This window comes from Lepidothrix coronata, unplaced genomic scaffold (genome assembly GCF_001604755.1).
Source record: "Lepidothrix coronata isolate B3197 unplaced genomic scaffold, Lepidothrix_coronata-1.0 Scaffold21, whole genome shotgun sequence".
NCBI lineage: Eukaryota > Metazoa > Chordata > Aves > Passeriformes > Pipridae > Lepidothrix > Lepidothrix coronata.
The window spans coordinates 4,025,797-4,051,607 of record NW_016690201.1 but is presented as its reverse complement, the minus strand read 5'-3'; the positions used below and the strand labels follow the sequence as shown (position 1 = coordinate 4,051,607).

At 39.4% G+C, this 25,811-nt stretch overlaps 1 protein-coding gene across 4 annotated transcripts in view; it reads right to left on the bottom strand.

Annotated features, from left to right (window-relative positions):
* Positions 1-25,811, bottom strand: part of APP (amyloid beta precursor protein) — a 202,576-nt gene that overhangs the window by 80,391 nt on the left and 96,374 nt on the right. For all 4 annotated transcript variants that reach the window (XM_017807911.1, XM_017807912.1, XM_017807913.1 and 1 more), the window contains exons 4-6: positions 24,299-24,411; positions 22,636-22,829; positions 6,137-6,339 (exon numbers count right to left, since the gene is read on the bottom strand). In XM_017807911.1, coding sequence (XP_017663400.1) covers positions 6,137-6,339; positions 22,636-22,829; positions 24,299-24,411 — 510 coding nt within the window. The remainder of the gene's footprint in view (positions 1-6,136; positions 6,340-22,635; positions 22,830-24,298; positions 24,412-25,811) is intronic.

The window sequence follows — 25,811 nt, the reverse complement described above, 5'->3', positions numbered from 1 at the left end:
GTGTGTAGTTTACACCTCTGATAAACCTATCAACCTTCATGCTACAGTAGAAAGGTACCATCATGCTGGCTTGTAAGTACTGAAAGCTCTTTCAATTAGCCATTGAAATGGAAAATATTGATGACCCTTTGTGTACTTACCAGCCCTTCAAGTTTGAAGTTGATATCCTCAAGTACATACAAATTGTACTGGGAGTATGAACCAACTCACCAGCACTGGCAGGTCTCTGCTGCCCGTGCAAACTGTGTCACACTCACACGGGACCCGAACAACTCTGAACAAGAACCTAAAACGTGCAGCTGCTTAAGTATGTGGTATCACAGTCTTGTATTTTACCATTTATATCTCACTAAAGAACAGAGTAATTAACTGATTAATGCAAGAGAAGCCAAGGGAATAAACCTCTCAAATTGATATCATGAGGTATATGCTCCCCTTCATCATGCACTAGAATATATAAAATTACTACTGGAGTAGTTTTGGCTTCTGTCTTCAGGAACTGAGAGCTATAGTTTGAGGATATTAATATGCATGTATCTATATTAGTCTTCATTTCTTAACTAGCTGAGTAAAATTAGGCAAGAGTAAATGCACTGTTGTCCTTTAGTTACACTCTTTGTGTTCTAAAAAGGCACAATATTGTTTTCCTCAATGAATTAATCAAAAGGGAATATTTAAAGATAATTTCACTGAAACAAAACTTCCTCATTCTGAATATATGGATAAAAGAGGCAGCCAAATTTTAGAGTGAGCATTCAGAGACAAAAGCTAATTTCAGAAGAGGTTTTTGGAATTAGGAGAAGACAGCTGTGAAGCTGGCACAAGCTCTAGGAATAAAGTTGGTGTACAAGCTAAAACACTTTTTCCAGAGAAAGATAAATGATGACTCCTCAATGCAATACTGAGGACAGCTCTTCAAGAACTGTTAAATACCCTAAAATTGTAAGTTCCATCCTGTGCAATTAAGACTGAATTTCTTTCTATAATGTTTATTCCTAAGCTACTGCAAGGGCATATTTAGAATTAAAAAAAAAAGTAATTGTATACTTGGCTGGAATACAAAGCCTTACAATTCTGAAGCGGAACAGATATTTGAAAATACATTTTCTATTTTTTGTGCACAACAAAACTACATTTGGAACCAAGGTGCCATAAAGTTACCACTGATGGCAAGAACCCAAACAAAAAATCCATCTTGAGTTTAAATGTAGGTCAATATAGTTTCATGAATTTATGCATGTTTTAGAAAAGGTATTATTTCCACATAACTTCACAATTCTGCTAAATGTGGTGAGACAGTGACTATGAGGATTAGCACAAAAGTGCATTCCAGTCTTTCTACACAGCAAAACAAAATGTGCAATTAATTACTGCTTCAATATAGTAAATGACATTTTCTCTAGGGAAACACATTCTTGGTAGATCCTCGGCAGGAGATATTTCAAAGGAAACTACTCTCCACCCACCAGATTTACAAAAAACAACACTGTATTTAGTATTTCAGAACTTTTGCCCTTGACCCAAAAAAGTAATAGTATATTGCATTTCTGTCAACAAGACTACCAGATCATAAAAAAAAGCAAAATATAATGAAATATTATATTATGGTGGAATAGCTGTGCTTTAAATTATAATGTGTCATTAAAAGCTATCAGTTAAGTCTAATGTAAATCCATTAGGTTAATTTTATCAGCTCTTGTTCATATGTTAGAGTAGATGATCATTCTTAATGAAGATTCCACAGTGAAAAAATCTGGTACAGTTATCCAAATGTGTATTATTCATATAGCAATCTATCATGTTTTTGTGATAGGGAATACAATCACACATTACCCCTTTCCAACTAGAGCATATTGCATAGCCTTGAAGCCTAGAAAGAACAAGGAATTTTTACTTCAATAGAATGATAATAACCTTTCAAAGAAGAAAGGTTGCCCAGAGAAGTTTTGGACTCCCCATTACTGGCAGTGTTCAGGGCCAGCTTGGATGGGCCTTGGAGCAACCCTGTCTAGTGGAAGGTGTCCCTGCCCATGGCAGAGTGTTGGAATGAGATGATATTTAAGATCCCTTCCAACCCAAGCCATTCTATGATTCTGCAATTCTACGTAAGTGGGGCAAAGTTATGGAGCATGGGAAAAAAAGCCCAATTAATCTGGCATATGCTACTAATATTATCCCAATATTCCCAACTGGCAGGTCTAGCCATCAGAGTTAACCTCTCTTGCCTTAGAATAGATGGTAGGTGTTACTGAATAGATTTAAAGTCTTTCACAAATAAAAATCTTCAGAAAAAAACCTCCATGCTAGATCAATAATGCCAAGAGATACCACACCAATATCAGGCTAATTCTCTCTTGCCAGGAAACCAGCATATGGTCTCTCACTTGCAACTCCAGATTGTAAACATAGCTAAAATGTCATGTCAGGCAGCGCTGCTTAAATTCTTCCCTAACTGTTTAAAGAAATCCACCTGAACTAGAGAAAACAAACCCAACTGCTAAAGGGCAATATTCCACTGATAGAGGAATCCCCCACATCTGCTGAGAGGTATAGACAGAAGCTACCAAGTGTTTTGTGCTGGGCTGACCCCACTGCTCCCCTTCAATGAGATCTGATTGACTGTGATGTTGACAGGAAGCACTAAGCCAGAGTTGCTTATTCTTTGTCGTATGGCAAGAGGGACTGATTTTTCTTGTCAAATCCTGCGCTGCAGGAGAGCAGAAATGAAATCGCGAACATCTGCATGTGAGGGGGAGCAGCGCTCCTGCTCGCCTGTCACATGCTGGTAGAATCACCCGGAGCCTGGATGCCTCAGAAGCAGCTCTGCGACACCTGTGACACTGTGACAGTGACAGTAGAGATCAAGCCACTCCCTTGCCTAAATCCTGGCCTACAGAGTCACTTCCCTTGCTCCACACAGAGACAAAAATCAAGAGCCACAGTTTTCATGCAGGGCTTCATAAACGAGCCATACTTTCTTCAGCACAAATTTAGTGCCAACATCTCCCTGTGACTGAAGGTGAAAAATGTAGATGTGCCAATAATTTCACTGTCTGAATTCCTGCAATGGAAGTCCCACAATCATCTGGATTTAACATCTGAAGCCCAGCAAGAGCATATCTAAAAGATTAAACTGGGTCTGTTGCTATACTCCATATGAACTGAGAGTAAAGATGGTCTCTAACAGAAGGAAGGAAAGTAAATACTGGGCTATGGAAAGTTTGTTCATATTTTTTAATAAACACAAAAATATGGTTGCTGCAGAAACTGAATAAAAATACTATCCTCCTGCCAATGGATCTCCCTCATTCCCTAGGCAAGACTAATTTCCTTTTCTCTGAAAATAAGTTTTCAAGCGGCTCTACTATTGCTATTTTGGTCACGATTCATTAAAATATGCAGAGAAATAAAATTGCCTGAAAAATTGATTCTACAATAGCTCAAGTGTCTTTAAAGTATAACATTACATTTATGCTTTTCAATTATTTATGGCTGATGGCAACCATTCCACTGATTTGGGGGAGAAAGGGCTCAGAACCAGCCCACAATGAGACGCTAATTCATAGCTTTAGAACAGTTGCTCTTTGTTGATTTCACATATGAAAAGCAACTCCTCTCGAATTGGACAAACCTACTGTGCTCTTTATTGCTAAAGACGTAATATTAGTTACAGCTTCATAAAACACACATAAAACTGCCTGTAAAGGGTCTGTGAAGAGCATCCTAGGATATGTTTTATGAAATGCTTGGGCAAAGCAGCCTGGAGCAGAGCTACACACACAAGAACAAAGCTCCGACACTTCATCTGGAGAGGCTTTCAAAGTGTCTCTATAGTACGGACAAATTCTTAACATGCATGCTGTCTACAAGGTCCCTCTGCCTCTTTCATTTACACTGACAGTGACAAACCTTTCTGTTTGCAACAGCAAGACACCAGCAGATGCTCACCACAGAAGTTCCTATGCTGGATCTGCTGCCTGCATCGGGACTACAGGGACCCTGTGGGAAGCTTTCTCTCATGTGCAGCAAGGGAATAAAAGCAAATAAGCTGTAAGTCATTTGGACACTTTCATGTTTATAAATATGCACTTTGCATAGTGCAGCTCTGTCAGATACCACTCACACACACTCAGGGACAGTCCCCACGCTATCCGTGCCCCAGGAGGGCTGGAGGTCAGGAAGCCCAAAGGTTTGTGGCAGAACTGCACTGAAAACTTGTACCGGTAACAGATTGGCCTCACCTCACTTGCACCAAGGCATGTTTCCCTCACAGTCACCCAAGGTGGGAAGTTTTAGACTTGGGAAAAACAGCACACTACCATCTCATGATCAGTTTTCTCATCATAAAATCAGAACCTTTCTAATCATACCTTTCTAAAAGACTTCTAAGAGGAGGCTTCAATAGTTCACCTCATCTCTTTTATATTTTACATTCATGTGATTATACACGACTTTCTTGGAGGCTAAGCATCTTAACCTCTTTGAAATGTCACCCTCAGAAAAGAAACATGTTCTACCTAATTTGTCCTCATTTCCACTCATCCAAAATCCCATTAAAGTCAAGTGTACTTATTTACTTTTTTTTTTCCTCTCAATATTCGTGTACCAGTGAGAGTACAGCGTTTTATCCCCAGGTGGTAAAAGCTCACATATGGAAATATATTTAATTGGTTTAAAGATTTAAACATAAACTCCTCCCACCCCCTTCCTCACTGAAATGGCTCTCCAACAACTGAGCAAAACACTCAACAGTTATATAAGACAGAAACGCACAAGACTGCGTTGCCAGCCTTAGAAAGAAACATTTGCAAGTGATTTTAGCAAAGCTTTAAAGCTTTTGATTAGCGAGTTAATCTCCATGTAGAGTGAACAGAAAAGCCTAAACCGAGTGTCTCTGCTTTCTCCCAAGCACCTTCTGTACCCGGCAGGTGTGATAAATCATAGCCAGCACGCTCTGCTCCAAACCTGCTCTGACAAACGCTGGCACCACGGCTCAAAAGGAAGGGACACTGCCACATGCAAAAGGTAAGACTCTGATGGCACTGAAGTCCAAAGCATCCAAGCATGCAGAGAGGAAAGAAGCCAGGGCAGATGTTTTCTGCCTCATTTCACAACTGCCCCAATAGCTTCCATTTTCCCTCTGCCTCCTACATGTCACAATTCCTTTCTTTTAAAATGTAGTCTTTAATCTCATTTCCTGCCACCATCTCCAGCACTTATTGGTAAAAATATAAGCACTGCAGAAAAAGTGGCATCTATCTTAGTAAGATTTATACCACACTGGATTGTACTTATTAAAATAGAAATACAAGAATAATTAATTCAATTATGTATTGTAAGAGAAATGCAGCATTTAAAAATACTATGTTGCTATGTTGTCCATGAACTAGGGTAAAATTCAAAGTTTAAAATGCAGTTATGTTAATAATTACAAAATATCCTGAAAAACAAATTTTAAAAATGTAGAATTCTTTCTCACTCCATGTCTTCTTTTTTGGGCAATGCATTCCTATTTCCTCTTTCCCTCCCCAATACAACTCATTTGTTAGGATCACTTTTCTGCATAGTTATTTCTAAATTCTCCTATTTTTACTGAATTACTAATTAATGGAGAAACACTGCAAACAGGTATCTAACAGAAATCACACAAAATGACTCATCACTGCTGTTAATATGAGAGACCAAACCAGCTCGTGCTTCTTCCTGTTTGGAACTGACACTCCCTATCCTTCAGCAACACATGTGCATGATAACCCACACACAGTTTCCTGTGTTTTTTGCTACATATGGCAGTTGAATTCTATTTAATGTTACTTTAAAATAAAAAACCCAACCCTTCTGTCTCCATCCACACCATACACAACAAACACACTTCATGGACAGAGTCTCTGCACCATCCATGCACCAGGAGAGCTGGAGGTCAGAAAGCCCAAAGGGTTGTGGCAGAACTAACTCCAAACAATATTTGTCATGGGAAAGGGAAAGGCAAGGAGATTAAACGTGCAAATTACAAAAGTCAAAGCACAACAATACTTTGGATATTTTGCTGTTTGGAACATTGTTTTGTTGTAAAGGGCAAATGTGCAAAGCAGCAGGATCAGTTTTCCAGCCCCGAGCCCAATGCCCATGAATTTACCTCTGACAACCTCTTCCACAGACTCTGTAGTTGTGGTGGTTGTGGTTGCAATACTGGTAGTTCTTTCAGTTGCCTCCTCGTACTCTTCCTCTGTCTCTTCTTCGATTTCATCACCATCATCATCATCGTCATCAGCATCTTCATCTTCCACAACTGTTAGCTCCTCATCTTCCTCTGCTTGTTCTTCTGCTGCCTTATCATCACTAAATGAAAAAAATGGTCATGATGTGTCAGCAACAAAATTATTTCAAGATAACATGAAGACCATTTTATTCAAAAACTCTGTAAGGACAAAAAGTTACTTGTTCTGCAACTTCCCTCCCTTTCCTTTAAATAGAAAAGAAAGAATCGGGGACTCTGGAAAGTCTCAAATAGTTAGGAATCTGAAATGCTTAACCAACCCCCTCCCCTCCAAAAAAAAACCAAACCAAAAAACAACAACAACAAACCAAACCCAAACAAACAGCAAAGAAAGAAAGAAAGAAACAAAAACTAAAAAACCCCACAAACAACAAAAAGTAAACATCAGCAATGCAGTGGGGAAACTAGCAAGATGCCACCCTGGAGCTCTGCCTTTTCCACAGGGATGGAAAAAGAATCCACATCAGCAACACCATATTTTCACAGCCGAATAACACTGCAAAAATGCTCACTCCATGCTGCAGTCAACTAGTCAATTTTTATTTTGAAAACAGGGTCAAATTTGCTCAAAATGTATTCACTTGATAAGCACACAGAAGCAAGAGTTCCTCAGGACTCTCTCACCCAGGAGACAGCTTATCCAGAGGCTCCCTGTGGACTACCTTCATGCCTTTCATAGAGAACTACCAAGTGCTGAACTGACCTCAAATTATCTCTGCTGATGAGTTTTTTCTTCTGCTGATACAAGTGTTGTGTGAATGGAAAGGGCACTTCTACAGGACAACAGAAGACATACTCAAATTGACTATCGAATGCATTTGGTGCCTTAATATGTCAAAAATTTTCTGGGATCACTCTTAGTTCTGAATGATACAGAAAAATGCCAAAAAATGTGCACTTGGCTACTACTCCTGCTGCCTTTGAAATGCTTCCTAAGCTCAGTGCCCAGTTGTGGCAAGGTTTCATGTTTGTTAACCTGATCTTCTAATTGAAATTTACTACTAATGAATAAAGGATCTTTAAATACTCAAATATGCAGTGACTTTTTGTCACCTTCATGCACAAGTGGGTGTGAATCTTTTTCATAGCATCGCATATGCTTGAGCAGCCTTCTAAGTGCAGTTAACAACTTCTCTCCTCCACCTCATTTTGGACACCATGCCTGTAAGACCTCATTTTATATTATGTTGCCTCCTACAACTTTGAAAATGAACCCAGCAAAAAGGAAGACAGCATGATTCTTTCTAACAGGGTATTAAGAAGTTTAGAAGTGCTGATAAAATTTTTGTAAGCCACAAACCTTACCCTACTAGGAGCAAATTAAGTCTCTGTACAAACAAGAATGATTTCCCTGTTCCCTTCTCCCCAAAATATCTGGCCTCGAGAAGCAAAAGAGAAGCTTTCCACTGGGGAACACCCCGGTATGTTACACAAATGGATGTGGTCAAAGTCACCGTGCAGAAGAGTCTGCAAGAGTCAACCTGTTTCCATTTACATAGGACAAAGACTGAAAAAGGGGCACAAAACCACTTGGCCACTTGGTTCTTCTCTTAATTCTTCTTGATTTCTAAAAACTCCACCATCTCCACTGTACAGTTTTCCCTGGAAAAGTAATTTCACTACGTTGGAAATTTTCAGCTTCCTTTTTAGTAACTCTTTCCTGAACAATGCATTTCTTCTATTTTCCTTATCCACTATTTCACCTTTTTACAAGCACAAAATAAACACTATACATAAACCATCACCTTTCAACTACAAGAGGTGGATTTGTCAAGGCCAGTATCTGCTGCTGATCTCCCAGCTAAGGGGCTTTAAGTCTTGGCTCACTACAGACATTTAAACTAGCATGCTGAGGATAAGACATCCAGATTTTGATCAAGAGCATCAGACACCATATGCCTTTCAACATTAAAGAAAGCTGCTCTCTGTCTTTCTCTCACCTAAGCTACAAACACATTGTGATTTAAGAATAATTGCCATTATTTTTCCTCTTCCTTTCACATGAATGATCACTCTCAGATACCGGCAAGCTCATAAGGTTAAAAAAGGACAACAGAAACGACCTAATGAAACAAACAAAGTCAGTTAGTCACATGGAAAGCACTTCAAAAATAATTTGTATGCATGCATCCAATATCCATCTGTTTTTAGCTACACAAAAGCAATCAACTCAGCTACGCCAGTCCACAGCATTTTGCTGCGAAATTCTCAGCATCAAGGCCAAGCTTTTTTTTTGTTTGTTTGTTTTTTTAATTTTAATTTTTAGGGGGCATGATGGCAAAGGGGACAGGATGAAAGAGGACAGTTCTCTGTGTGCACTGGCTGGCTGTGCTGCCATTACAGTAGGTCCTGGTTCCCTCTCCAGTAACTTATCAGAAGCAAATGCTCGAAGAGCAGCCCCCACCTGCCTCCCCTCTAAGATCTGCTGCTAACTGGAAAATTAGACAACTGAGAATGTAAAAAAAGCCAGAAGTGGTGGGAGACTACAACAGTTCATGGAGTCAGGCTCCTGAAAATATTCCAAAAAGCTCGCACAAAAACATGCTATAATATTCTTTCTACTGGCTTGATCATTCCTAGAAAACTCCTATTTCTGCTAGCAACACATTCTGCAAGACTCAATCACAAGGGTTGTATTTCTCAGAATTATATTTTATTCCATGTTTCAAGAAAAAGGAACAATGGAAAAAGAAGTGGGTTTACCTTAGATTTAGATAACAAAATGGAAGTGAAGGCCTTGCTTTATACTTATAGAAATAAATGCCTGAAATTGGGCTTAAGAAAGTCATTTCCCTATTTAGCAGGTTTTAAAAACTCTCAGGACTGGCATTATTCTGATAGTTTAATCAGCTCAGCTATACCGGGCAGTACAACAGCCCGAAGAGCACTGATACACCACAGTCAGGGACGGCGCCCAGCAGGAACAACAGCAACTTTCACACTCAAGATCAAGGCTGCCCACCAAGTCACTCACTCCTAAGAGTCAATCACAATAACCATGCCCAGCAGTGCTGACAGGAGATGACCACATCCCAGGGCCCTGGGGAACCAGGGTGCCTCCCAGTGTTTGACAGTAATCAGGGGACTTTGAGCCTAATGACTGAAGATGGGGTTTAGTATTGACAATGCTCCATCTTGATGTGCTCCTGTTGCAAACAAAGACAGCAGGTGGACTTTGCATATTTTTAGTGTTAGCAAACGTAATATGTCTTGTCAGAAACATGACAAAATGCACTTGGATGTTTCCCCTTGGATTTAATCACTGTTATCATCCTGGCTCTTCTTCAAAGAGCACGCATGTGAGAAGGATCACAGAATTGAGGGGAAGGGAATGAACACCTACAACATGTGGAATATAGCATGAACTTTTCATATGGGGGCAAATCTCTCCCTGTTGCACAGCCTGCAGAGCTGTTTCTCCTCACCATGTTAAATGCTCTGGTACCATTTTTATTTCTCAATTAGCACCATGATGGTGCTGTTTCCCAGACAGCGCATCTCACTTCTGCACACCTTTCACCTCAGTAATCAGTTTAAATCCACTGTTTTCAAGCAAATGTTTACTAGCAAATTAATGTGGATACCAGTATTTTTCTCAGAAATCTATGAGTTTTATTTAATGTACATAGCAGGTGTGCTTGCTTCCTGGTATTATTATTACATTTTATCTTCTTCTGTAAACAAGTATGACTCAGTCTTGTTTCTTCAGGAACCACAATACCTTGACAGCTTTTTCTGTATATCCCCTTGATACCATCCCAGCCAGGGTTTTATTAGCACCACAGACTGCAGTGTCTCGTTTACAAGAAACTGTTGACATTTCGCCTTAGCTTAGTGGTGCCTGTGACAGGATTTTTCAAAGGCTTATCAAAAAAATTCCTTGATGCTCTGACAAGTTCACAGATTTGTAAAGCCATATTATCATCACCTGAATTTAACAGTTCAGCAGTGAGCAACGGAGGCAAACTGTTAGGCTTAAATGTAGCCATGAATATACCTTCAACCCCCTCCCAGCACTCTCCTGTCTGTGGAGCCTTCCAGTAAGTAGGGCCAGCACTTTCCTTTCATAGTGGACACAGAGGTCATGCTGGCTTTGAACCTTCTGCTTAAACCTCCTCACACACAGGATATCCAGATCCATTCCCCCCATCAGGGAAATGATGCTCCCCTTAAGCATTCAAGTAACACACTGGGTCATTAATACAAATCATATGCACTCCTGAGGTGTGGTAAAACAGGGTATTTGAAATTTGGTGGCTTCAGTTCTATTTCTGATGCCACAGAAATACTGGGGCTCCAGGCAGCCTTAAGAGGTAATTAGTTCCTTCCTGACTCCAACAGAAACATACTGATCACTAAACAGGCATATTTCTGGTTTTAAAACATAAACCACTGTACAGCCCCTGCTAATATGTGTCTAAGCACATAGTTACAAGCAGTGTTTTAAACCATGGACCTGTAAATGTATATCTACTAACCTCCTTTTCCCAATCCATCACTGCCAAGAGCTGGCATCAATGTATTATTTCCTTCACTGAGAAGCATGTATCATTCTATTACTTTGGGAAGGTAAAACTGAAGGAAAGGTAAACAAGAGTGAAGGAAGTGAGCTATGATACTTCCTGCTGTTCAAGAAATAAGGAAACGCTAGTAAATGGAAGTTTCTTTCTTTCTGTATTCCATAAGCTGCAGCAGAAGCAGAACACAGGTGGCAAGAACAATGAGTTCTCTTTCTAACAGTGTTTCATAATTCATAGGGCATAAAGCATAAAGTAAATTTTAAGAAGAGTTTCCTGTCTGCAACTATTACCTACAAACAAAAATGTGGCAAAGCTTTCAATTTAGGATAACAAATAACTGTGGACTAATAATCAATATTGGAAAGTGGCTGATGTTTCCCTGCAATAAACATTCATCCACTGATGTGTTTACTACCATGATTTTGCCAAGTAACTTGAACAAAAACATTTACTCCATCAGTGGGTGACAGAAAGAATGCAAAGGTGTTCAAGACAGATGTTTCAATATCTGGAAAGATTAGCATCTTTGCATACTTTGCAACTGTATTTTATTGCAGATAAACCATCTGGACTAGGGTTTTTACCAGCCACCAAGCCTGAGCAAATAGCTGGGCTATTCCAGGAGAGGAACCAACTCTTCATCAGCAACAAGCTGCTGCCAGGCCACAGAGAGCAAGGCCATCTCTGTTGGCCCCAGTCAGCTGTGGGAACCAACACAGGAGAAGCAATTGCTGCACAGAACGTGTAACCTGTGCTCTTTCAGCCTAACAGGCCGAGCTGATGGCAATTTATGCATCCATAACCTTTACCACTGCAGGTGCCATCATCCCAGTTTCCAACCTCTTGTGCTTCAGCTTCCCAAAAGTGCAAACCCCCACCAGTCTATAGCTCCTCCAAATGAACTTTCAGGAAAGATGGGATAGGACTGTCAAGTAATTCACCTAGGTTTAGCTTTGCTTCCAATTGATGAATAATGATGAGCACAGATACATATTTATCCTTGTGCATAGGAAAGCTCCACAGCACAGAGTTCTTCAGTTGTGGGAGAGGAAATGGATAGACCAAACAGTGAACATCTACATGCCTTAAGAGTTAGTGCCTTAAAACAAAACACAAAACAAAACCACAAAGCAAATTACAAAAGTAAGGTACACGCTCGGAATCCAAACAAGGAGATGAGTGCACTGGAGGTGGTCTAATTACCAGGCTTTTGGTTAAAAGCCAACCAGAAAGCTGACAGGCAAGGAACCAAATTCTCCCTCAACAAAGCTACACATCTGGGGCCTGGGTATTTTCCACCTAACGTTTTTCCAAACCTTGCAGGCTAGAAAGAGTTCTTCTGAACTGAAATCTCAAAGGACAAGGTTTCTCAGAAACCAGGTTGAATCCCACCATGACACTCCTCTGGCATCACTAATTAAACATTTGAGTCAACACAGGAACTACTTAAAGCGAAAAACTAAGTGAACAGTGCGCTTTGGCACATGAGCACTGACCTCCCCATACTTTGTTATTTGACTCTGGGCACGCTGGTTGACTTGAAGGCTGAGTATCATAACTACATGATACTGAGGATCCAGGTAGGAAATTTAAGCAAGACCTACCACAGTAGTTTTGCTTGGGGGCAAGAGAGGAAAGGAAGTCAAAGCAAAGTGTGAAATGGAGATTTCAGCATTCACCTTGAAAGTCCACCAGCAAGGGATTGTAACAAAAAAAAAATGGTTTTTTTGAAGCACAGGGAAGGTGGATGGGACAGCAGGGCAAGAATTAAACTGCACTGCAGTTGTGAGATTAGACACAGAGCAAGGAAAGGAAAGGGTTATGCCAGACCTCCAGTCTATGGAAGTGATTTTTTAAATGGCTTATTGGCATCAAAGTCTGAAAAATAACAGTGACTTACTGAATTGAAAGTCTGACACACAGCAATAATGTTTCTGGTCTGTCTGTTAAGTAAATACAGAAGCAAAAACTGCTCAAAGAGTGCCTTGGTTATTTTAATTAGGGTTGGTTTTAATTGGTTATACTAGGTGAGTAAATTGGATGTCTCACAAGAAGAAGAAATAATGTCACATTCAGACACATAAACACCTATTAAGAGGTTGTGAAACTTTAAAGAATTGTGCACCTTCCACTGCACAGCAAGTTGGGAAAAGCAATTCATATTCATAGCATTTTTCAGACATTTGTTTTGTCACTTCCAATAATTTTCCTTTTTGTTTTCCTTTACTGAAGAGATCACAATTATCTTTATTTTCACATTTCCTAATAGAAAAAAACCCAACCAAATAATCTATTTCAAAGGTTGCTTCTGAGTTCTTAAACCTTTTCAAACAACTGAATTATGTGAATTTTGTGCTTTAGACTGTCTCTCTCCTATTACTGTAGCTAATCTTTTACATAAAAACAATACAAAAAAAGCGCCTGTTTCCTTAAAATTTGCAGAAAACAAGAGAAGTTGCACTAAAAACCTTTCAATCCAATATTTAAATAGAACACTTATGAGAAACAAACAAGCATTCCTTGCCCTACTGCCTCTGACAGATACATTTACCTTTTCTTCCATAATGAAACATATTTTATACCATTAGAAATTTCTTTCCACAGCTGACCTGCTTAAAAAGCCATGTGTACAAGGTAGGATGTAACGTTTCATCTTACAAAAGGTACCTGTTGACTGACAGGCAAAAACACTTTTTCAAAACTGACCTAGTTTTTTCTCTAAAATGAAGCCTTTGCTGGTGTTGCTGTTCTGACAGTTTTCTTCAGAAGATGAAGGATTCTGCAAGAAGTATGTAATTTTTAGAGAACAGAGCAATATATTTAACCCATACACTTTCCTTCTTAATTTTTGCTAAAGAGAAACTTGAAAACTAGAAAGTTAAACATACCTGCAAACACACAAAAATCAGGTTTTGTGAGCCTGATGACAGTGAATAAATACTATCTCCAAAATCCTGACAGCAAAAAGGCATGAAGTGTGAGATGGTAGAGGCAAGATCACTTGCACAGCTCTCTTTGAGCCAGCTTGAGAATCAGCAGAAAACTCTGGATCTGTTACAACATGTTTGTTTCCACAGAACTTCTGCTGTACTCAGAACGGAATATTTAGTGTTTCTTTGTTCAACCTGCTGTCCTACAGCTTATCTGAGGCAGACAGTGTAAACTCTGTACCAAACCAAGTACTTGCCCTGTTTTTGGAATTTATCATCTTGGTACCCTCACACGATGACAACAGGGTAAAACTGGAAGAATAACTTTGTTTTACAATTGAGGGAAAAAAATAAAAATACCAGAAGCATGCAATAATTCTGGATGTTCAATTTAAGACACTGAATAACATTTTTTAAAGAACGTGTCATCTTAAACTTCTTAAATACAGCTGCCACCAGCAGCAGCTGCAAGAGGTCAGAGCAGATTATCTACACTTGCACAGCCAGAAGAAAAAGGGGTAGCTTTCCTACTAAATTTTTTATGGTGGCCACAGTATGCCAAGCCTGGCAAAAGACTTTCATGGCAGAAACAAGCATAGATCCAGTTTTCCAGGTCAACATTTTACTGGGTTAGCCTTTTCTTCTTCACTCAGACCGCAATTTTTTTCATCAGCAGTGATCAAAATAGAGATCCCATGTGAAGGAAGGTTTTGCTATCATATAATCAAAGCTGAAACATTTGCATGCAAGATTGGAAACCTCTTCTGCCAGAAAAAAAACCAGGCTGTATGTCTGCTGTTTCATCCTAGTATCCCAAGTGTGTAGCCTTTGTTAGAAGGCAAAGGGAAATAAAAGTCCTCAGTATAGAAAATCCTTTACTACATTGTGCTATTAAAGCACAGCATCAAAAGAGGTGGAATTCTGAATTCCTACAAACCACCCCAACGCCGAGCTCTTACTTCTAGCACAGACCACAGGTATCACTAAATGATAAAACAGAGCATGAACTGCTGGATAACTTTATGAAGCATATCCAGCTACACATCCACCAGCACACAGTCATGCTGCTGTGACAGCATGTGTTGAAAAACCCAGGTGTAAACTTCTCACTTTTCTTTCATGCATTGTAAGTAGTAAAATGCTTTAAATGGGGCAGCATATAACACAATGTCACAGGAACTCCTCAGAACCTCTCACAGATATATCAGAAGGGTGTCTCGAGCTGATTACTACAGCAACATTTCTCTTCCACATTTCAGTCATTATAATTGACAACTTGAAATTTTTGCTTATAAAATTGTTGCCTGTTACTTAAGGAAAACACAGAAGGTGATGGCTCTGTTTCGTGAGGTCAAAAAAATGTAACCCTTCTCCGTACAACAACCTTCTACCACATATGCAAGTTTGATGCCATAAGTCTCCCGAAACAAGCTCAACATTCACTTAAATCCTACAGGTAGCCTGCCCAGCTACAGAAGTGCTTTCATCAGGGGTTAAGAAAGCCTGGGTATCTTCTACCCATCACTTCCTCAATTAGATTAATTTTTTCCACCCAGAGCCTCATCCATCACTTCAGTTAATGCTTTATACTCAAATGGTGATTGGATTTGCCAGCTCAGCATTGCTGTAATTACCCCTCAAAGCAATGTGCTGTTTCGTCAGTTCCATTCTAACTTGTTTTGTCCTAAGGAAAAAATCCAAATTTACCAGTCTTGTTAAGAGTCATTACTGTTCTGGTGTTCCTATGTTTTCTGAATTTTATTTTATCAATCTCCAAGATAAAAAGTAAAAAAATTGTTATTAAAAATATATTTAATGAGCTAGGTGAATATTAAGTAACAGCCAACATGAGCGACAAACCCAATTAATGTATGAATGGGAGACCTACACTGTGCTAATAGCATAGGAAATATGTGAATAGGACAAAATACTTCTAAAGTTCTTCAACATAAGCAGTAACATTATGCCTCCAATTTAGTGATGCCTTAGTTTAATTTATAAAGACAAGCAATTAGGTTTTATCTTTAAAATATTTATAAAAACATAGAAGTTTTTAGATAAGCTCTAAAATAAGTTAATAATGCTTTAGGACAGGTATAAAGCATTTTTTCCTAGTTTGCTTTCTAACAGTTCTACCACAAAACTCAAGATGATGTAAACTTCTGACCAATTAGTTGATATATTGCAAAACACCTTCTGCACTATCTCCCTAAATGAATTCAGTTTCTCAGAAACAGCAATTTAGTGATGGATAACTCTTGTAGTGCAAAATTCACTTATTTCAATAATTGGTGTTAACCTCTAATGATGGCAAACTTCAGAGGAGGGGGAAAAACAAGGCAAGAAAAACGAAGCAAGTTTGTAATTCCTGGTGTTCATTTTAGGGCACTGACCCCCAATTAGGAACAATTTGTATTAAGACAGCTGATGAAAACACTGCCTCTGGCTGTGCCCCTGTGTCACAGACAACCGAGTTCCCCACCATGCAGACTCTGAACCACTACTGGCACAAGTTTTACTTAAATTTTCAGGAGTATGAACAGTCTGCAGTTCAGCCTGCACAGTATGGAAAAAGGGAGATCTTTTTATCCGTCCAAATCCAAGTAATTTCCTACTTCTAAGGAAGTAGGTCTGCAGTACAGACCTTTCATATGGCTTCATGTCTGGTTCAGCTTTACCAGCTCAAGTGTAGGGGAGTAAGGGGTGGGGTTTTTTTTTTTAATGTTATAGTTTCTAAAAGAATCATTTAGCAGATTCCCAGTGGAGCATTCCTCACTGAAATTTTAGAGATTGACTTTCCAATTTAATGAAAAAGCTTATATCAACAAGAACTCGTTGTTTAACATGAATGACAAGATGGCTTGAAAGCAGAGGAACACTCAAGAGACAAAACGTTAATTTTCTCTTTCCTCCAGTGAACGTGTTTCCAGTGAAGAATTTAGCCTCAAAACCTCTTTTTCTTGATCAACAGCACTTTTAGATTTAGTACTGCAAAAGCTTCAAAAGAAAGGACAGTAAAGCTGGGGAAGAGTCTGGAGCACAAGTCTTAAGAAGAATGGCTGAGGGCACTGGGATTTTTTAGCCTGGAGAAAAGGAGGCTCAAGGAGGGACCTTCTCACTCTCTACAACTCCCTTCAAGGAGGTTGTAGTGAGGTGGGGGTGGGTCTCTTCTGCCATGTGAAAGGGTGAGATGAAATGGTCTTAAGTTGCACCAGGAAAGGTTCAGCTCAGATACTAGAAAAGAATTTTCACTGAAAGAGTGGTCAGGCATTGGAATAAGTTGCCCAGGGAGGTGGTGGAGTCACTGTCTCTGGAAGTGTTCAAGAGACATCTGGGTGTGGCACTTGAGGATATGGTTTCGTGGTGATTAAGGTGGTGCTGGGTTAACAGTTGGACTGGATGATCTTGAAGGTCTCTGACAGCCTTGATGATTCTGTGATTCTACATTTTTCTTTTCTTTTGGGCTCAGAGCTGTACTTCCAATTAAGGCTCATTTCTTCAATCAATTAAGAATAATGGAAGTGAAGGAGGAGGAGGGAAGGATGGTCAAGAAACACAATGTCACTGCATACTAGATACAGGCATGAGGAAACATGCAGAAATTGAAGGATTTTAGTAGTAAGAGTCTCTGAAAGACCTGGCTCTCCTCCATGATTTCTTCATCCACAACCCTCCACGACACCGTCACTTTAATCCTCCTAGTTTTGCCTTTTCTTCTCCATGTTCAAGCCACGTTTGCTTCTTCCAGTAAATGCCAAAGAGCATAAAGTATCCACCAAAGCAATAGGTAAAGTAGATCAGGGCATTTTGGTTACTTTTCTTAATCTCCCTGGTCAGCTACTGGCAATGGTCAGAAATACACCTGGGTCAAACGATCCCCCTCCAAAGGCTTCTCCTTTTGTGCTGTATTTCCAAGTACCTTTTCTGCAGGTGGATGGAGAGATGAGCAGGGGGAAAAGAACGGTGTGAGGAACACAGGGAGATGTAATGGGGAGAAACAGGGCAAGAGGGTTTTGTGTTTCGAACAGTCCTTTTCAATGAACACCATGAGCATAGAGAACACTATGTAACTTGTAGCATTTACTTGCTTTCACCTGCATTCACAATTGCAGCATTAACATCCTCCAGGCTCTGGCCTGCAAAGACCCAAACAAAGAGAATTAAGCAGGAGCTAGTAAAAATAACACCTGCAAAAAAAAAAAAAAAGACAATTTCCCAAGTATATAAACGAATAAAGCCCATTAAATTTGACTTTTAAAATTTTTACACAAACTCTTGTATACTATTAAATTTACTTGCTTATGTATCACTCTTTAGACTTCTAGGCATTTTTCATGAACTTGTTCCACAGGCAGATATCCCAATTGCCTGTCTGCCTACCTTCTGTCAAGGCAGCAGCGTGACACACCATGAGGAGTCGGTGAGTTGTGGCCAATTTAAACACACCATGTGACTGCCTGATTTAATGACAGCACTCCAGGGAATTCAGACTGTAACTAATTAGATGTTGAGGTCAACTTGCAGCCATTTCTGAAGGGAAGACACTGGGTAATATTTAAGTCATAGATAAATATGTAAAAAGAGCTAAAAAGCAAAAGAAATGAAATATACACTTCCTCCATGTCAAGTGAGGATTTTCTAACAATTTACTCAGCAAACCAATTCTGCTGGGCCCCTGTAACTCCTCTTTCTCATGGAAACACACCACTAAAAAAACTGAGCAGTTTCAAATGCCTTTCAGGATTTCTTGGATTAGAGGCAATTAAGAAAAAAGATACCACTAACAAAAAAAACCCCAAAAAGCTCTTCAGGGAGTCAAAAAGATACATCACTTTAACTACTTTTTTGCAGCATCTGGGAGATGAGCACTCATCCTTAAGCTCAGTCTGGTACGGGGTTGCAAAATCAGAGAACAATGTGATTATTATGTTATATAGCACAATTTTTTTTTAGTTTTGTTCACAGATGCCTAATTATCAACAGAAAGTGGACTGCATCCTTTTGGATTATTTATTGTAGTAAAAAAACAACTGAATTAACTGTGCTAATGGAAAGTACGAACAAACCATAAAACTTAGCTTGGCAGAAGTTTATGAGAAACTGTAAACCAAATAATTATAAAATACAGCACTCCCTACAAATGCAACATTTACAACACTACCCCATCATTACATCAGCCTTTTACACTTCTTATACACTGAACAAACAAAATTAATTTGCCCTAAACTGCTGAGGAGAAAAGAATGAGAAATTAAATCTCCTACTTTGGACCTTGAAAATATATTTAAATGGTCTCGAAAAATGAGACTTGGCTGATGTTAAGGCACTACTTTCTGCTCCTGAGCTACAGGATGTAAAGAAAAGCTCTCCATACAACTCTCAACAGTGAGACTCACAGTGCCTCAGCTTGAAAGAAGTGCCTTGCTGTGAAAGAAGGAAAATGACAGCAGACTGTTTTGCCGGCAGGAAGGAAAGCCTGGGAGATCTCACATACACTGACAGAAAGACGAGCAGAGGCAAATATGAGGCAGATGTAGACAGAGAAAACCTGGAAGTTTCCAGCTTGCCCATCACTCCTAAAGATGTTTAACCTTGAACATCAAGAACACCAAAGCTTCCAGCAAGTGCCCAGGTACAGGCAAGAGGGCCACCAGGCTGTGCTGAGGCTCAAGGGCAGCCAGAGCTTGCAGGTCACCTGACTGAGCTGTAGCTATGCAGGGAGAGCTCTGCAGCTATATTGAAAGCCAACACCTGAATCTGGCTGTCCCTCAGGCAGACTTCAAGGTAAATGTTAATTAAAGGTGTGGATAACTGCAAGGAACGCCACTGCTGACAAGCGCTTTTACCTCTCAAGAGTTACAGACTATTTCAGGACGAGCATTACACCACACAAATTCAAAAGCATGTGTGGATTCTGCCTCTTGGCTTCATGAACAAAATAGGGGTATAGATATATATCACCTGTCACCAAAATACGCCCTCCCACCTGCCTCCAAGTACTGCCAACAAGCCACATCCTTTTACGTTCAGACCCAGGTGGTGGTTGAATTCTGGGGAGGAAGAACGTCCATCTATGACTGCACTGCTTTGCTTCTCCCTGCACAGAAGAAAACACCTTCAACAAAGCAAAAAAGAAAACACAGCGCCCCAGGCACAACTGCTGGGGGTGAAAACACAACAGTCTGAAAAAAGGCATTTACAAAATGAATGGCTGCAATGTGCTTTCCTCTAAATATTCAGAATCATAAATGCAAATATTTTAAAATTTAGATCTGAATAGCTTGAGAAATAAAGTTACTTCAAAATATACCACCGACATTTGCTGGATTCTGCTTTGTCACAGAGTTTTGAGAAATGAGGATATAATAATCTGCTTTCCAGCTTGTCACCTCTAACTCAAACATGTCACCTTCACTTTGACTTGGGTGTCTCACCGCTGAGTATTCATATGGCATTGGCAACTAATTTTAGCCATAAATGATGACTTATGGGAAGAAACGGGTAAAATAAGCCAACCCAGTAACTGCTGCAACACAAATGATGTGGAATTCCTGTCTCAAACTTGTGGCAGAGCAACAGCATGGAATCCTTCTCCTAAAGAACCAGCTTCTGCTTTTTGTGTCTTTGCATGAACATAAGCGTTTCCAAGTACTTGTAGCTGTGACCACCAAAACGATAGGCAGAGAAAACACACAAATCTCACAGAATGAGCCACCCCTGGAAGGCACAGCACATATCCCATGATTTGGAGCACACAACCTGTGCTCAGTTGACCTGACCCAAGGAAAAGCTATCACAGTTCCTGAGAGAGGAAAATACTTCAACGGATACAAAATTTGAATTACCACCCACTGCTGCATAAGAAATTAATTTTTTTTTATATGACTAAATTTCAGGAGTATTTCTGGCTCCAATGCACACAATTTAAATGTAGTTGGGAACCTGAAGAGGCAGCAAGAAATGGAGTGAGTCAGTCTAAAAGAACTACCAGTTGCTTGGCTCTTCATCTGCAGATGAAGTACAAGTGCCCCATAAAATGATCTTTCATTTTCCTCTTTACAAGCATTTCTGTGGGAGGGGGAAAAATAAATCACTATTTGCTTGGAACTTCAGAAATGGATTTAAATGCAATTACAGCTCTCATTCCTAGAGGATACAAAATTTATGAAGTTATTCTTGAACTCATCTCTTCAGATATTAAACTACTTTCTGAGGAACAAAATGGACTAGAATAGTAAATTAAATGTTCAGTGACAAACACAAAAAAAGACAGAAAGAAATGGGACATGTCTTGCAAACAGAAGTACTCTATATGTACCCCCGTGAGCTCTCCTATTTAATTTTTGAATCTTTGATCATATACATGAAAGATTTCTATGTCCTTTATATAGAGGTGTATAATAAATGTTACCTACATAACACAGGAAATAGGTATATAAGATAGATCTATGTATCTATATTCCATGTGTATATATATAATGAAAAAAGCAAATGTCCCAGTTAGAACAAGGTCTATACTCACTTCTTATTCTAAGAGTACATCTAAACATCCAATCAAAATCTAAATGAAATATACAGAAATGGCACAGAGACGGTCCAAAGGCTGCTCTACAAATACTGCAGAAAGGGTTATAAATAGTGACACTGACAGAGGTCAGAGGTACAAATCAGGAGAAAGCCCAAGATGGAATATGCAAAGTTTCAAGATGGAATCCATCCTGGATCATGATGGAATCTGCAAAGTTTGATGCTTCTTGTATCAAACAGTCCTGACCATTCACTACTGTTTATGACAAAAACCTGGAAATTACTAGGGGAAAATATTTATTTTAAACTTGTTCCTTTATTCACAAAGGACTCTTCCCTGCAAGACTTACTAATGCTTTGTCAAAAAAGACTTAGATGCCCACCAAGACATGGTGTCTAATTATTCTAGGTCGTAATGCCATCTCATCACACCAAATTATGGCGATTCAAATTCAACCTCTGTCCTTCATCTCTGCACTGTTCCCCAAATTGTTTCCATCTAGATTATTAAAAAGTCCAAACACAACACAATTCAGAACTCTCAGCTTCCTGCATTATTCATGTAATTTGGACTCCATTTATTTTCAGGGTTCTCCTTGAAACCATTTGAAACCAGCCCCAAGTTTTAGACTTTGTGTATTATTTGTACCAAGATGCAATATCAGCTCTAAGAAGTAGAAACACTGCATTAGCACAGTCCTAAGTGATGAAAGCCTGGGGAGCACAAATAGAATTTGCACACAGTCCTTAGTTTTACGAAGAAAGCCATTTTGGAGAGTTATGTGCACAGGGGATGTGCAGGGTAAAGACAAGTTTGGCATCTTCCCACCTACAACTGCTTTGCAAAGGAAACCTCCATGCTCCACCTTAACAGCAGTGTGTTAACGACTCTGTCAAAGGCTAGATATTGAAACACATTTTCTTTTAGATCCTGTTTAGAAACTAATTGTCAGCAGAAAAAGTATTCTTACAGTAATAACACCTATTACAAATGAAAACATTTCAAAACTTTCACTGGTTATGTTGGCTGATTACCTGCTGCAGGACCCCAGACTGCACGTGAAGAGTCTTAAGGGTACACTATTTATCATTTAGTTGTCCAAAAGTACGTATTTAAGCATTTTTGTTATAAATATGGCAATACTTCTCACTGAAGAAATTACAAAGGTATCAAAAAGTGCAGTAACTATTTTAACAGTAAGCTTTTCTGCAGAAAGAAAAAATAACTGAGTAGAACAGAACACTGATGCTTTCGATCACCGCAGGCGCAAGTTCACGTATACAGAGCAGTGACTCTTCCACACTGAGGTCTTTTAGACAGATTTTTGGCATCTTTAATATGATGCTCATAACAAGTTGAAGGGTGCAAAGTCACTCTTACCTTCCATCTGCATAGTCTGCATCTGCACCTCCCCACCAGACATCTGAATCATCATCTTCGGCATCAGCTGAATCAAGATTGTCGCTTTCCTCTGCTAAGGGGCAGCAGACAAACTCCACACCACGGAACTTGTCTATCCCACAGGGCAGCAGCATACCATAGTCGTGCAGATTCATGCTCTTCTCACTACAGGACTGTAGAAAAGAGAAAAAAGGAAGAGCAACAATATTGTCATGGAGGAAGAGAGAAAAAACTTGTCACAGACCTTGAGAAAACATGAAAGGGCTGCCTTAGGAAGTCAAAGCTGGTGAACTGCACAATCTCTGAATTTTGAAATGCAATTTCAAAGGTCATGTCTGCATTCCCTGCCTGACTGTAGGTAGGTTCCTGGCTCTGTCCACAAAACCACTGTAAGCAAAAAGCTCTCCTTTCAGTTTTTCCCAGTACAGAAAAACTTGTCTTCTCTCATATACATGACAACTCCATATCGTCTTGTCTAAAACGCTCACAGGCTCTGCCTCATAAACAGCAAACTTGAAGACAGATCAGTAATTTGATGTATTAATCCCAATCCTGATTCACTAGTGCTATCGAAGAGTTCACTGCAGGATAGATTAATATTTGAAATACCTGTCATACTGGAAACACACTGTATCTGGTCTGATACCTCTGCTAGTAAATTTCCTCCTAGCCTTGTCTGGAAAACAGTCATGCAAAATTATACCTTAAAGATACAGTGATGTAGGACAGAAAGATAAAAGTGATGTATGACAGGTGAAAAAAGGAAAATAGTTCAGTGGTGCACAGTGTTCTTCTTCTAGGCTATTGCCATTCCAAGTTTGTGAGTAGTTAAAATGAACTAGAATTCCCCCGTGTGAAGGTTGGTGCCTTAAATGCTTCATTTAAGTATGATTCAAGCAAAAACTGAAAATTTGAGAAGCTGCTGAGCACATTTCAAATTTCATCTCCAGAAGGTGGGATAACATACAAACTAAGAGGTTCCAAACAAAATAGCAGCCAGAAATCTTCTTGGAAGCTCATCTTGGCTTTTACTCCTAAAACCTCTCTACATAAGGAAAAGATGTCCAAGATACATTAGCAATTGTAATATTAAGTTTATTTCTGTTTTCAGTAAAGCACTGGTAAATTGTAAAAACTCTGTGCCTGACTGCAAAATGTGTTTGGCTAGTTCTAGTTCTTATCAGCTCTCCTACCCTCCTCTGCTGAATTTCATACAGTGCACTCTCTGAGGCCTCTGATTTCTGTGGGCACCTGGCATACCAATATCCACAACAAATAATGGATAATGTCCATCCAGGATGATGATTAAAGGCAAAGTCTAGGTATTTAGTTCCAAAGCAGCACTAACACAGGAAGCCAGGGGAGGCAGAAAACACAGTGGGTGTGGGAGTGGATGGGAGGAAAAAAGCAGTGCTATAAAACAGGGTCATTGTTCAAAGGTCAGTGGTAAGTATCCAGTCATGGACTGTGATGTGCTCAGATTCCCATTTCCTCCCTTACAAAGCAGAACAAAATGCCATTCACCCAAACCTTCGGAATACTGTTCTTTGTTTTCCATGCTGCTGCTATATTTAAAGTCATGTTCAGAAGAGCGACACAGCCTTAAAGAAGGAAGGCAGGAAATTTTAAGACATGAATATACCTCTTTAGCAACAGTATGCCAGTGCAGGTGAGTTTCACACACATCCATCCTTTCCTGGTGAAGGAACTTGCACTTGTCTGGCACCAGAAGGGCATCACTCACAAACTCGCCCACTGAAAGGGAAAAAAAAAAGGAAAAAAAAATACAAAAAATATTAATTTTTCTTCCAGTACCTCATTCTGTTAAACCTCTATCTAGGCATAGAGCAGCTTTTGTGAATGAGAGGCAGGGTCTGTTTGCAGAGAAGTGGTGTTTCCATTATGACCTTCTTCCAACTTGCCATTGGAAAGTAGCTCCTGTCTTTGATGTCAGAGGTATTATGTTATGAAAACCTCAGTGTAATATTCTAACTTCCATATACTCTGGGTGAAATTTTCAGGACCCATTGCAGACATGTGTGATGCAACATGAAGTCAGGGGATCAGCTCCAAGAAGGGGACTAAAAGGGACAGGGAAGGACAGGAAGGACAACTACATTTTTCATCTTAATAGCAGTAGGGAGAGGGTGTGAAGTGTTCTGAAATACTTAATTTTTTGCACACAAAACAAATCTGACACCAACAAATTGTTTCAAACAATTCAAGAGTATTTCTCGTGAACCACAACACTAAGAGCGACACATTCAGTTATTTTGTTGATGCAGCCTCTTCATTGCAACTTCATTTCATCAGCCAGATGAATTCAAGTTAGCCCAGAAGGCTGATAAGCAAGTAGAGCTCATCAGCCAGGGAACAATATGATTCATGATCACCAGAGTATCTGGTCAGACTGAAGTGGGGAAAAAGGGCTCTTCACCAAGGACATAACTGACCAGACATTGTTCTGTCTTCAAAAGTAGAACAAAAATGTAAATGCTCATGAAATGAAGGACGCTCACGAATAAGAAGAAACGCAGATGGTAAGTAACATGATTTATTAGACTAAAATCACTGTAATTCTGTACAATTCTGGTTTTATAATTAAATAACCTCCAAGCCCCCCAAGGATATTTTTTAAGGAAGAAATTACAGTTTTTAAAAGAAGTCTGTTACACTGAACAGGCACTGGACTGCAAAAGTACATCACTCAGCTGGCACAAATGATCAGCTCCCTGAAGACCTGTAGTCTGTAACCTCCAAAAAACTACAGCCTGTAGTATCGGGGTGGTCCAATGGCTGTAAGGATGTAATAAAAGGTTAATTAATCAAAATGAGATGACTACAAGTTTACTGTTCAGCAGAGGGCCATCTCAGGGAGCCGATGAAGTGGCCTTTAAGGCTTACAATTACAAAGTCAGTTTCAAAACTAACACCCAGTGCATTGACGGAGAAAGCAGAACTTAACAAATATATACCTTTGCTAATCACCAATATGTGTATTTCATATTAAATTCCTTGCTGTATTTCAGTACTTTTGATCTGAAGCCTTTAAAGTCAGTCAGTTTTCAGGAACTAGTAACTAGTTTACTTAAGTCACTTAACTAGTGACTTAGCTAGTCACTTAACTAGGAAAAAACAGATTTTCTTATTTTTAC